Source organism: Micropterus dolomieu, linkage group LG06 (genome assembly GCF_021292245.1).
Source record: "Micropterus dolomieu isolate WLL.071019.BEF.003 ecotype Adirondacks linkage group LG06, ASM2129224v1, whole genome shotgun sequence".
Classification (NCBI taxonomy): domain Eukaryota; kingdom Metazoa; phylum Chordata; class Actinopteri; order Centrarchiformes; family Centrarchidae; genus Micropterus; species Micropterus dolomieu.
The window spans coordinates 2371446-2384034 of NC_060155.1; the positions used below are offsets into that span (position 1 = coordinate 2371446).

The 12589-nt window shown below is 40.2% G+C and overlaps 2 protein-coding genes across 4 annotated transcripts in view; one reads left to right on the forward strand and one right to left on the reverse strand.

Annotated features, from left to right (window-relative positions):
- The window catches only part of adcy8 (adenylate cyclase 8 (brain)), a 114587-nt gene that overhangs the window by 42371 nt on the left and 59627 nt on the right, over nt 1–12589 (forward strand). The gene's annotated exons all lie outside the window — the stretch shown is intronic.
- Nucleotides 2331–11364, reverse strand: LOC123972222 (collagen alpha-1(XXVII) chain B-like). Of its 3 annotated transcripts, none has more exons than XM_046051552.1 (11): nt 11184–11364; nt 10968–11021; nt 10831–10866; nt 10326–10343; nt 10128–10163; nt 8895–8921; nt 8717–8782; nt 8351–8519; nt 8138–8247; nt 4558–4776; nt 2331–3841 (listed from the first exon to the last, which is right to left on the reverse strand). In XM_046051552.1, exons 1-11 carry the CDS (start codon nt 11184–11186, stop codon nt 3695–3697), a joined length of 885 nt encoding a protein of 294 aa, XP_045907508.1. In that variant the 5' UTR covers nt 11187–11364; the 3' UTR covers nt 2331–3694. The 3 variants fall into 3 exon arrangements, with proteins under 3 accessions (XP_045907508.1, XP_045907507.1, XP_045907509.1); XM_046051551.1 differs by having other exon boundaries at nt 8351–8522; nt 11184–11363; XM_046051553.1 differs by lacking the exon at nt 11184–11364 and having other exon boundaries at nt 8351–8522; nt 10968–11039.

Sequence of the window (12589 nt, forward strand, 5' to 3'; positions counted from 1 at the left end):
TAAGGTCTTATATAGACAGGTGTGTGGCTTTCCTAATCAAGTCCAATCAGTATAATCAAACACAGCTGGACTCAAATGAAGGTGTAGAACCATCTCAAGGATGATCAGAAGAAATAGACAGCACCTGAGTTAAATATGAGTGTCACGGCAAAGGGTCTGAATACTTATGACCATGTGATATTTCAGTTTTTCTTTTTTAATAAATTTGCAAAAATTTCTACATTTCTGTTTTTTTCTGTCAAGATGGGGTGCTGATTTTACATTACTGAGAAATAAAATGAACTTTTTTGATTTTTGGAAAATGGCTGCAATGAAACAAAGAGTGAAAAATTTAAAGGGGTCTGAATACTTTCCGTACTCACTGTACATGTCTGCATGTATGTGTAGAGGCAAGACTGCAAGTCAGTCATATAGACTGATTTTCAAAGACATGGTGTCCAGTTGAAGTGGAATTGGTAGTTGTGTAGTTCTTCCAATCACATAGGAGAGGCTATTGCATTCACGGTTACATTCATTTGAGCCGCAAACACATGTGAACGTTAATAGAGAATTCCAGTTCAGAAGTGAAAATGATGTTGTGCTCACCCACAGATGTCACTATAAAGGACATCAGGCCACGCTATCATAAATCCACCGGGGGAAAAAAAGATCAATGGCACTATTCACCAGCCAGCCAATCTAAATGTAAATGCTGTAGGTGTGATACTGCTGTTATCGTGCTGGTGAACCCCATCACAGATGTTTCGATGTAATTGTCCTTTACAGCCTTGAGAAGACACAAGACCAGTAGTACTTACTCCCCAACTTGATTTTTAGTGTTATATTTCCAGTAATTACAGTTGGCATGTCCCATAACCTTTGTTTCATATTCCAGATCTGTGTACCACCTGACTCAACTCTGTGTGCCCCACCTGATCAAGTCCAAAGGCTCCATCGTCAATGTGTCCAGTGTCAATGGACAGAGATCAGTGGGTATTAAGCGGCTAGCCACATATTTTCCACTACATGTCTTTGTGTCTTTTAAGAGTTGTGATGCACAGTTTTCTCTCTGTAGTTCCCTGGCGTGCTGGCTTATTGCATGTCCAAGTCTGCCATTGATCAGTTCACACGTTGCATAGCACTTGGTGAGTGAGCCATTTTTGTCTTTATGCTGTATGATCAGCAGTGTAAAAGTTCACAATATGAAGAACGGGACTCTTCTTTTTCAGAACTGGCATGTAAGCAAGTCAGAGTGAACTCTGTCTGGTAAGTGTTTTAATGACAAATGAATACCTTTTTATTGTGTTCAGTAATTGATCTCAGTCATATTTTGGATACACACAATAAGTTAATGCAGACCCTATGAATGTCTCATTTAAAACAATTACTATCAGTTGTTTCTGTTGGAAATGACTATTTGTGATGTACCATATTTTGTATCGTTGCTCCGACTGCATCTCTTCAGCCCTGGCGTGATCATCACTGATGTCCACAAGAGAGCAGGACTAAACGATGACCAGTATGCCGAGGTAATGCATGTCAGTACTGTATGTTGCCACTAAAACTGAGGAGGTTCTGTACACAACTGGTGGACTCTCTTTTTCCGTCTTTCATATCCTGGCATCTAATAGCACAGAAGACAGTCAGATAGTGTAAATGCCAGTCAGCAATGCATTTAAGTAGCACTTTGAACCATGTATTGGTGATTTATAGTAGCCTTATACATCTTTTTTGTTCAGTTTTCGCCTGGCATGTTCTGTAAGTCATCACATACCAACCCCCCCCTTAAATGTTTCTGTCTACCATTAAATAAAGGCCTCAATACCCAAAAAAATATCTTTTAAGTAAATACATGTACATCCTCATTCTGTCAATCATTTTCACCACCAGTTTCTTGCAAAATGCAAGCAGACCCATGCTCTCGGTCGACCAGGGGAGGTGGAGGAAGTGGCCCACAGCATCGCCTTCCTGGCGTCCGATGCCGCCAGCTTCATTACGGGAGTCAACCTACCCATTGATGGGGGCCGCCATGCCATGTGCCCAAGATAAGATCATGTATGTTAAGATTAAATTTCCAGTCTGTTAATATAGTGATTTGAACCTCTAAGTCTGCCTGTGTTTTATATCAAATAAGGCTGCAGTTAAAACTAATCGAGGGGTGTTAAGAAGAAAAAGAAGCCATTACTTCAAGGACACAATTTTTTCCATGTTTACAGTGGTAGTAGCTGTCAGGCTCTGACAGTTGTGGAATTACTAGAAGTAAGCTAAAATGTGCCACCACAAGCAGGCAGTTTAAATGCATTTTTCTCTGACTTTGCTATGAAGTTTAAAAAAAAAACATGAAAGCAACAAAGGTTTCAGACTTTTATTGAATTACTTGTTGAGTCATTAGACTTCATTTACGCAGCATAAAATGTCAGTACAGACCAAACACTGTAAGCTCATGTACCGTGGTAGTTTAATGTTGTGTATTGTAAGAAATCCTCTGAGTTTATAGATTGGCAAGACCAACCTTGCTGCACCTTGAGTGACAAATCCATGAACAGGGAAGAAAGCGCGGGGGTTGTAATGTCCTAAAATACAAGACAGGACAGCTTATACCAGGACAGGACAGCTTTGAACTTGAAAGCTAATCAGAATTTAAATAAAAATTAAATAGAATCCACTGTAGATAATAAAGGTTGCATAATTATAGACATTTACATTTAGAAAAAAAAACTTAATTTATAGTGTCAGACTCAGTGTCAGATATTGAAAACGTTAAAATACTACCATGAAAATATAATTTAATGAATTTGGCCTGCATATATAGTTTACTTCCCTTTTTCATAAGAACAGACATTGCTTTGCTGACAAGAGTTTATAACACGAGTGTCAACTGTTGCAGCACCAGGTGTCACCTCTGTTTCATCCCAGATCATATCACGTAACGGCTGTGAGATGAGAGGTACAGTACGAGGTAGCATCTCGACACACTTTTCTCGGTTCACACTGTGGAAAGCTTCGGTCCATTTTTAACATGGAAAGTACCACACAGCAGTTGTTTGTGTGAAGATATCTGTATAAACGCGGGGTCTCTCAGCACAGGACAGTTAGAGGCTCACAGAGACTTGCCTGGAGACAGAATGCTTGTGTGTCTGTGGCACGCTGTATACCTGAATGAGTGATATGATGGTGATACTGTATATGCCTAAAGGCTGTGAAACAATAACTATTGCACATTATGTTACAATATACAGTACATATACATGTATAAATAATAAAACATTAAAATAGGAATTATTGCAGATGTAACATATTCTATATTTCTGTACAGATCTCTTTTGAAAAAATGTTTTAGGTTTTTGCTAAATTAGGTATCAGACCGTGAAGAAACTATGATACAACATGGTCCGAGACTTGACAGAACGAGACGTTCATATTACTTCCTTCCAAAAAGGGGCCTTCAGGTCTTGTATCACACAAACAAGTCTCTGAAAAAGAAGCTTATTATTATTGTTTTCCATAGGCTGATTAGTGCTAGAAGTCTCTGCATTTTCAATGGGCCTCCTTTCTCTGGTGCCCCCTCCTGTTTCTGCAGTCCAAGCATGTTTTGTCCAGAAAAAATGGGGGTCTCTTGTTCTGGAAACCACAGAAGCATTAGTCTCCCCCGTCCACCCTCCACCATGCAGTCACTACCTTTTAGTAGAGTATTCCCGGCTCCCTCCACAAGGCCCTATAAGAAACACACGGGTCCAACCTCGAGGTGATAGTGGGCGCCAGGTTCTGTGGAATGTAGGTTGTACACATCCACTATGGGGAGTAAGTTCGGGTCCTGGGACTGGAAGATGAAGTGGGTCTGATGCCAGCGGCCATCTTTGATCTGAAAGTAAAAGTTACATTATGTCCCATGATGTGAAAGACAAAATAAAATCAAAGGGTCCATTCTCTCACTTACCTCTTGTGGAGTAGCTATGCAGACAGTTTTGATGTTTGGCGCTGGTTTTGAATACAATGGAGGCTAATATGGAATATGATTTGTTTTACATTTAAAAAATTCATCAGTGACTTGTCTTTCCACAAACAATGTCCCAGTCACTCTGAACAGACTTCTCTGTTTGAAACTACTTTCTACCAAACACGTTGACATTGAGGTCTGTGGATTAGACAAGGTAACAAGGATGCTGCAGTGTGCTCGTCAAACTAAATTCCAGTCATCTACAATGTATTGAGTTGCAGGCAGAAGTATTAGAAACATATGTTTCAAAACCTGGACAAGTGAAACAAACTATCTGCATAAACAAACATAAAAAAAAAAGGGGGGGATGTATGGAGGTAGCACAAGAAGGCCATTAAAGAACAGTTAGCCTGTTTTTACAGTGCGTTGCATGCTCCACAAAGTCTCTATGTCTGGCAAACCAATAGTTTTAACACAGGTGCCCTGTGGAGTTGTCTCACACAGACACAAGGGTGGTGTCGATCTTCAGATCATCTTTCCCAAAATACGTTTAGGACCAAAGGGTTGAGTTTTGCATAAACTTTCTTTGAAGTTCTACTGTGAACCTATGCCAGCAAAAAATAAATAGAAACCGTGCATACCCAGCAGTCGTCTCTGGGTATGAGCGGCTCCAGGAGGTCGCCTGCTTGAATCTTCTCCCCCGTCCAGGCCTTGAAGCTCACAGCCCAGGATGAAGGTTGCAAGGAGGGTCCTGCTGCCCACACCGGTGTGTTGAGGCAGTGAATAGTGATGTGCTGCACTGCCTCAGTGCTCAAAAGGTGGACGAAGTTCATCTGGATACGACCCACTCCTATCTCCAACTATAAAGCAAATGTATTTTTGATTGATACATTGGAGTGGATGAAGAATTTGTATTTCTCAAATAATTATAATTTAGAAAATAGGCCTATTTTAATGACAGTTTCTTCACAAACATTTCTGATGCAAACATTAAGAGCTGGACATAACTGTTGGTTTATTAGTCTCTGTAATAGAAGAACTTGAGCATAGCGCTGGACGATTAATTGAAAAGCAATCAAAACCGAAATTCAAAACCTCTAACCAGCATAATTTTCCCATGTAAGTTAGTTAATTTTTTTAATCCTGTTAATACTTTCCCCACTGTGAGTGTTCATGTAGGGGAGAGCGGGGGAGAAAGTACCGTTTTTCAGAAAAACCTGATTTGAAAAGATTATGTTTCAGACAGAGATATATTTTTGCTGTGGTCACTAACTCACAGGTGTGGTGTATGAATATCAGGTGGTACTTTGTACAAATGTAGAACGACTTCTGTATAATTTCGCTTTAAACATAATTTAGAAAGATAAGGCAAAAATGAAAATAAACAATAAAATTAAGATAAAAATTAAAAAGCTATTTACAGAATAGGCCTATACAAATTTAACATTTTGAAATTAATTTAATTTGTTTTAGTAAGAACAGTATGAGTGATCTGCATTTTGAGTGCTTTTTACTGACACCTACTACACTGACCTCCTTAGGAGACAGGCCAAAATAGATGTCAGCTGCTCTCTTAATATAAGCATACAGCTTCCTCTCCTAGTCCAAGGAGAAGACTTAATAATGTTATCTGTACCTATGGTCTAGTCTTCTCCCCAATTATCTCTGCCCTCCTACATTATCTGAACAAAGCGCAGGGCATATGCCATGCCACTTTATCAGCTGACCTGAAACTAATGTTTATAATAGAAATGTCCAGAAACGCCTTCTCAAACATCTGGCTGATTCAGACCTCTGTCTTTCTGAACCCACGCTATTGGCATATTCTGTTGGTATAATATGACATAAACATGTTTTAATAAATGCTGCAACACACAGAGAAAGTCACCACATTAGCAGCGGGACAAAAGAAACACTTGTGGTCAGGTGTAGCAGGACGAAAGTAACATTACATATTTACATTGACATCTAAACACGATTTATTTTTATACTGAAAAACTCTGACAGCAAACTTCAGGGTGTGTTAAAGCACTAAATGACCTGTAGATTAATCATTACTGTGACACATGAAACGAGAGACACAACTTGTAATTCGAAAGAGTCGCTCTTCAGAAATTTACTTGCAGTGCTCGAAAACAGTTTTCCGAAGACGGCCGCAGGAAACGATGACATCATGCGATATTTGGCAGCTCCATCAAGGGTTTCGTGCTGAAGGTGCTGTCACAGCTTGGACTGCAAATGCAGTCAGGGCTCTGAGAAAAGCGCCTTGTTACTTTCGTCCCGCGTTACTTTTGCCCTGGTTTACCCCTACTTTCCCCTTAAAAACATGCTACTGTATGTTGTACACACAAGAGATGCTCACAAGTCTTTGAGCTAGAGTCCAAGTCAAGTCTCAAGTCTCTCGTGGTTATTGCGAATGTTGTATCACCTGCTGCGTTCAATCCAGGTTGCTAATAAAACTTCATAGCTATAAGGAATACTGTTAACATTTTTTCATTTGCAGAGCACAACCATGTAATGTGCAATGCAGTTAATGACAGCTTATAAACTACTGTAAGTCAACACACCCTGCAGACTCTCAAACCAGTGCAATGTTAGACTATAACTAAATAAAACTATAAAGCTACATGATCAACAATAAACCTGTAACCTCTTTCCAGCCAACGGCAATAATTAACGTGATTGCAGCCAGCGGGACGTAAATCATTACGATAATCGACCACCACAAGTTTGGCAAGTAAACAAACTCTCATTCATCTTTTCATAATGACGACAGTCGGAGTAAACCTCTCGTAGGTCGTAGCTGAAGCAAGAAGCAAGCTAACGTTAGATGGCCAATGCTGAGCTAAACATGTTCACTCACCAAATATTTGCGTTCAGCGCTTTTGTTTGGGTCTTGTATGAAGTTTTAAAGCCAAAGTTTATGATGAATGGCGGAGCAGCTGCTGGTGTTTGTTGTCCTCTCTCACGTGCGGCCGCGCACAGCAGATGTTACGTGTTACATAGGCAGGTTATAGGTAACGGAGGGAGGGAACAACGGCAAGCTCATCAGACGTGTCCTAAAAAATAAACAGTGTTCACGAGCCAGCACCTCGAGACCGAGTCGAGTCTGAAGTCACTGTGCGTGCAACTTAAGTCGCACTCGAGTCCGAGTGTCTAACTCGAGTCCCCAGCTCTGGTACACACTCACCCACACACTCACTACGCACACACATTGCACTGCCCTTAAAATACCTAGTTTTGCTACTCTTACAACAGCACCTGTCACTTAGATATCTCTTGAAGAATGAGGAGAGAAAGCTAGCCAAGCATTGAGTGTTACCATGCTCACATAGTGTGCAAGTATAAATCATTAGTTGCGAATTGACATTAATGATTGTGTGGCCGCCATCATTCATTTAGCAGTGGCAATGTGCCATGTGGAAACATGTCACTGGTATGTGCACAGATTGGCACTGCTTTGCATCAACCGTATTTTTTCAGTTAACATTTAGAAGATTGATTTTTGACATTTGGAAATTGAAAAAAATATCCCATCTTTAATAGTTAAGCATTTTTCATGTTCATTAATCGTAATTGAGGTAAAATGTTCAATTAATCGTGATTAAAATATCGTCCAGCTCTACTTGATCACAATTCATTTGGGAGTTGATAACGGAATCCAGTATGATTCCATGACCATTAAGTATGATTTTAATTATGATTGTCTGTCCCCCGTAATTCTTTTACAGTTAATGCACTGAGTACATGTACTTGTGTTTCTGTGTGCTCTGATGTTTTGTTGCAGTACCTCATGGCTGAAGTATAAGTCAGCACAAAGGAATGAATGAAGAGTCTAAGATTCTAGAGGTTTACTTGCCAACTGAGCGTGCCTTTGATGATGACTTGGCCAACAAGACCAAATGGGAAGCCTTAAGATTCATTGCGAGAATTATCCAAGAAGAAAAGAGCTACAGTTTATAGGATAGAGCCAGAAAATGAAGAGCTGTGCACCCTAATTTATCTCAAAAAAGAACATGACTCTAAGCTTCTCTACGTCTTGAGAAAGAACAGAGAACATTCTCCACGTGCAAACAAGCAATCATGGACTTGCTGTTCATCCAGTTTTTGCATAATGAGCTCCCAAAGTGATCTTGTCTGCATCTAAGTGATATGAGTTTACATTTTACTGGATGATTGTTCTCGCTGAAGGAAATGTCTAAATACAGAAGTGATCCGAACCTTGGATACTGTGATCGGTTTCAGGCAAGTCTGTCCTCCACCGGTGAAGTTGCACATCACCTCAATAGTGTCAGCAGCACAGCCGAGGTTAGGGTCGATCCAGTAAGTGCCTGTTGAAGGGTAGCAGATAAGGGAAAAAAATGGTTCTTAATTAATAAGGACAGAATGAACATGTGCACCGAAATGTCGAAGGGAGTTTAAATTTCTCCTCACCATCGTGCATCCTCTGTTCACAGTTGTAAAGGTCTCGGCAGATTCGTGCAGGGTTATCCCGGGTTCCCAGCGGGTTCTTAAGGCTCTGGATCAGAGTGCTGAGATGCTGCAAGGTCTTGAATATCTCTGTACTCTGGTCCAACATGGGCAGGTCCATGCTTTGATAATTCTGCTTTGGACATAAATGTTGATTTTTCTAAAATGTAGTCTGTATTCATTTTTTATCCTTTATTAGATCAGGTAACATTTTTGACAGACTTTAGTTGGATCTCTAACTTGTTCAAGTTTATACAGCCTACAAACCATTAAGACCCCAGTAATCAAACAACAGCGATTCCTTGCAGTGAGCAGAGTTTCAAAACTAACCTCTGGCCTTAGTGCGCCATGGGAATTGATGATGACCTGAAAGGCGGCGCCAAGAGCCTCATTTCTCTACCAAAGAAGACAGAAAGGCAATAAGGTAACCACAACCATGGTCACTTTTACTTCTTGTTTGTACTATAACATGTAACCATGAATTGACAATAAAGAGAAACCAACTTACAAGTGAGAGGGCTGAACTATGAAGACCCTGAAAATCAAAGAGAGAAACCTTTATAACACTTTTGTCGTATTTTTCTTGTTGATAGTAACAGCCACTTAGTGTATTTGTGTTCAAAAAGCACTTCTTTAAATCCCAATCTCCACTGTTGGTGGGTACAGGCTAGGCCTGCTCTATATGAAAAGCGCAATGAGATAACTTCTGTTAAGAACTCACTATATAAATAAAATTGAACTGGAATCGAGGAGGAAATGAGGTGTGTCGAATGCAGAAAAGAAGGGCTGCTGGCTAAAAAATAAAACAAGCACGTATAAAGCAAGCTACATTAGTCTCTAAATAACACACTTGATATGCTCACAGTTTAGTTTGGGTGTAGATGCACAAATGATGTCTTCTGCAAATGATTTTCCAGCAGGCTAGATGCTGCACCCACAGCACAATCTACTTTTCTATGCAACTTTGGGGTCTGAATTAGGAAAACACACTAAGTGTGACAACCTCAGGTGTCAGCAGATCCACAGAGACCATTTTCAGGATCAACACTCAGCTAATTCTAATAATTATTTTTGACAAGCTTCTGGATCAAGTCATAGTATCTTGATACTAGTGGAGTGATCTGTCTGAATACTGGTACTTTTTTCATGAAAAGTCTTAAAATGCAAAAAAAAAAAAGAAAAAGATTTGGAAACAAGTGACATTTTTCGAGAGGAACAGATATTTTGACGCATAAAGAGTGTGCACCAGTCTCCTTGATCTGAGAAGTATCAAATTCCAATGCACATTTCTGGAAAGTGAGTTGGGATGACCCTGTGGTTGTCTGTTGTGTTATGCTTGTTTGGTGTTTGAGAGTTCCAGGCTGTCTGTTAGCGGAGCCAAGGCCAGGGTCATCAGGAGATGTGGCTCGCCTGTTCAGCCTGGCTGAGATGTATTTAAGATGGCTGCCAACTCTCTTTTGTTTCCCACAGCACCATGCACCACCCCTGGGACACACCAGCTCTTGATTTTCGACTTATTATGTATCTTTTTCTTTTGCACTCACTACATTTTACACTCATCCATACACTCATGACACTCCAGATAATACTGATTTTGACATTTGCCTTGAAGTATCTAATTCCAATGCGCATTTCTGGAGTGAGTGAATTGGTGATTGGGGATCTTTTTGTTTTAATGTTCAATCTAGACTGAATTAAAAAAAAATTATGGTATGCAAGATGTACAAAATGAAAAACTTACTGGTGGTCCAGGTGGTCCACGAGGGCCAGGAGAGCCCTGAAAAAAGTTGCATCACCACATTAGCCTCTAAATTATTTAGAGTTTGGCCTTTATAGAAGATGTAAGAAGAAGTAGTTCATTCATTTCTGCTAGTACTGAGCACACCACTGGCCTGTGCAAAGAATAATGATTAGGTTACAGAAGTGAATAATTACTTACCCTTGGTCCATGCAACCCCTGGTGTAGATGAAAGAAAAAAGAAATCAATTTTCATAAGTGGACAACCCCACAATAAGAGATTGAGTATGAGAGCAGACCAGATATTATGCTATCAAGTGCAGTGTAATGCAGTCTTTGTGCTACCATTTCAATAGACAGTCTTTATCTACTGGATGTTGAATTGCCCTCTTGCTTCTTCGCGTGCCTACACTCAGAACTCTTTCTTCGCAGCAAATCCTTACATGAATGTTGCCGTTTTAGGAGTGAATTGTGAATTATGCCTGTGTATGAATGCTCAACAAACCTCATATATTTATCACCCTGACAGGAATTTCACAGCAGCTAAGTGTCACTGGGAGTGTAACAACAAACACTGGAGCACAATAGGAAATGAAAAGTGCTGAGGGCCAAAGGAGGCTGAGTGGTGAGCTGTCTCCATACTAAGTATCCTATTCTGTGCTCACAGTACAGACGGAAAAGGATTCATCAAAAGAGCGCCACGCACCGTCTCCCCCCGACTTCCTTTGTCACCCTGGGGTCCCTGATGGAGAGAAAGGAGACAGAGGATCACTCCATCACTGCCAAAAAACAGCGAGAAGTCACATAAAGCTTGGCAGATAGGATGAGATATGAGGTACATACAGGATGACCGCTGGGGCCAATGATGCCAACGGGGCCCAAAGCTCCCTCCATACCCTGGGAAGCAGAGGCATGTTACTGACTGAGGACACATGATGGAGCATCTGATGGAGCACTGCTTATTTTTCACGGGAAGTGTGCAGTTTGTGAGAGTTCAGTGCACTGGCATTACTGAACTACTGCACAGAGTTACCAAACAACCATTTATCATCATCTTACCATTAAACCACGAGGCCCTTTTGGTCCCTGTATCCCTGCTGAGCCAAAGTCTCCTGGGGGTCCCTAGAAAGACAAATATTTCTTTTTTATCATGGTGGATAAGGTATGGTCATTTAAAGGTTAAAGCAGTATTAAGTAATGTTAAGTGACCTTTATTGACCTATTGGCAATAAGTTGGATTTGTTACATTGACAAATATCTCTTGGATCTACTTTACGTTCATGCTAAAACAGCTGAAATGCCTTAAGCTGCAGTTCTTCTAATGGCTGCTAGGACATAGTAAGTCGCAGTGTAACACACTTCTCTGCTCCTCCATTTCAGGAGTTACTTAGTGAAAATCCTATAGTGACTGTGTCTGCCCCCCGACCATCGAAATTATTTAAATAAAAGGTAAACAGAAGAGGAGCTGTGCATAAAAACCTCATAAAAATTAAAACCACAAGAGCAATAGTGCAAACTAATAGGAAAATTAAATGTGGTCTCTTAAACATCAGATCTCTCTCTTCTAAAGGTGTACTAGTAAATGAACTAATATCAGATTATGATATTGATTTATTTTGTCTTACTGAAACCTGGCTGGGTGACGGAGAATATGTTAGCCTAAATGAATCCACCCCTCCCAGTCATATTAATACTCACATTCCTCGAGGTGGAGGTGGAGTTGCAGCTATCTTCGACTCTAGCCTACTAATCAGCTCTAAACCTAAACTAAATTATAACTAATTTGAAAGCCTTGTTCTTGGTCTTTCGCACCCAAGTTCGAAATCACTGCAACCAATTCTTTTCGTTATAGTGTACCGAGCACCTGGCCCGTACTCTGAATTCTTATCTGAATTTGTTTTGAGTTTTGAATTGAGTTTTTGTCAACTTTAGTCCTTAAAACGGACAAAGTTATTATTGTAGGGGATTTTAATATTCATGTGGACGTTGAGAATGACAGCTTTAGTACTGCGTTTATCTCTCTGTTAGATTCCATTGGCTTCTCTCAGAGTGTTCATGAACACTGTTTTAACCACACCCTCGACCTTGTTTTGGTATATGATATTGAAATTGAACATTTAATAGTGTTCCCACAGAATCCCTCTTTATCTGACCACTGTTTGATAACTTTTGAGTTTGTATTGCTGAACTACACGCCATTGGGCAATTTCTATACAAGATGTCTGTCTGATAGTGCTGTAGCTAAATTTAAGGATGCGATTCCATCAGCTCTAAATTCATTATCAGATCACAAAGTAACAGAGGACTCCTATGCTAATTTCAGTCCCTCCCAAATCGATCATCTTGTTGATAGTGCTGCAGGCTCGCTGCGAATGACACTCGACTCTGTAGCCCCTCTAAAAAAGAAAATAATAAAACAAAGACGGTTAGCTCCATGGTATAATACTGAAACTCGCAAATTAAAG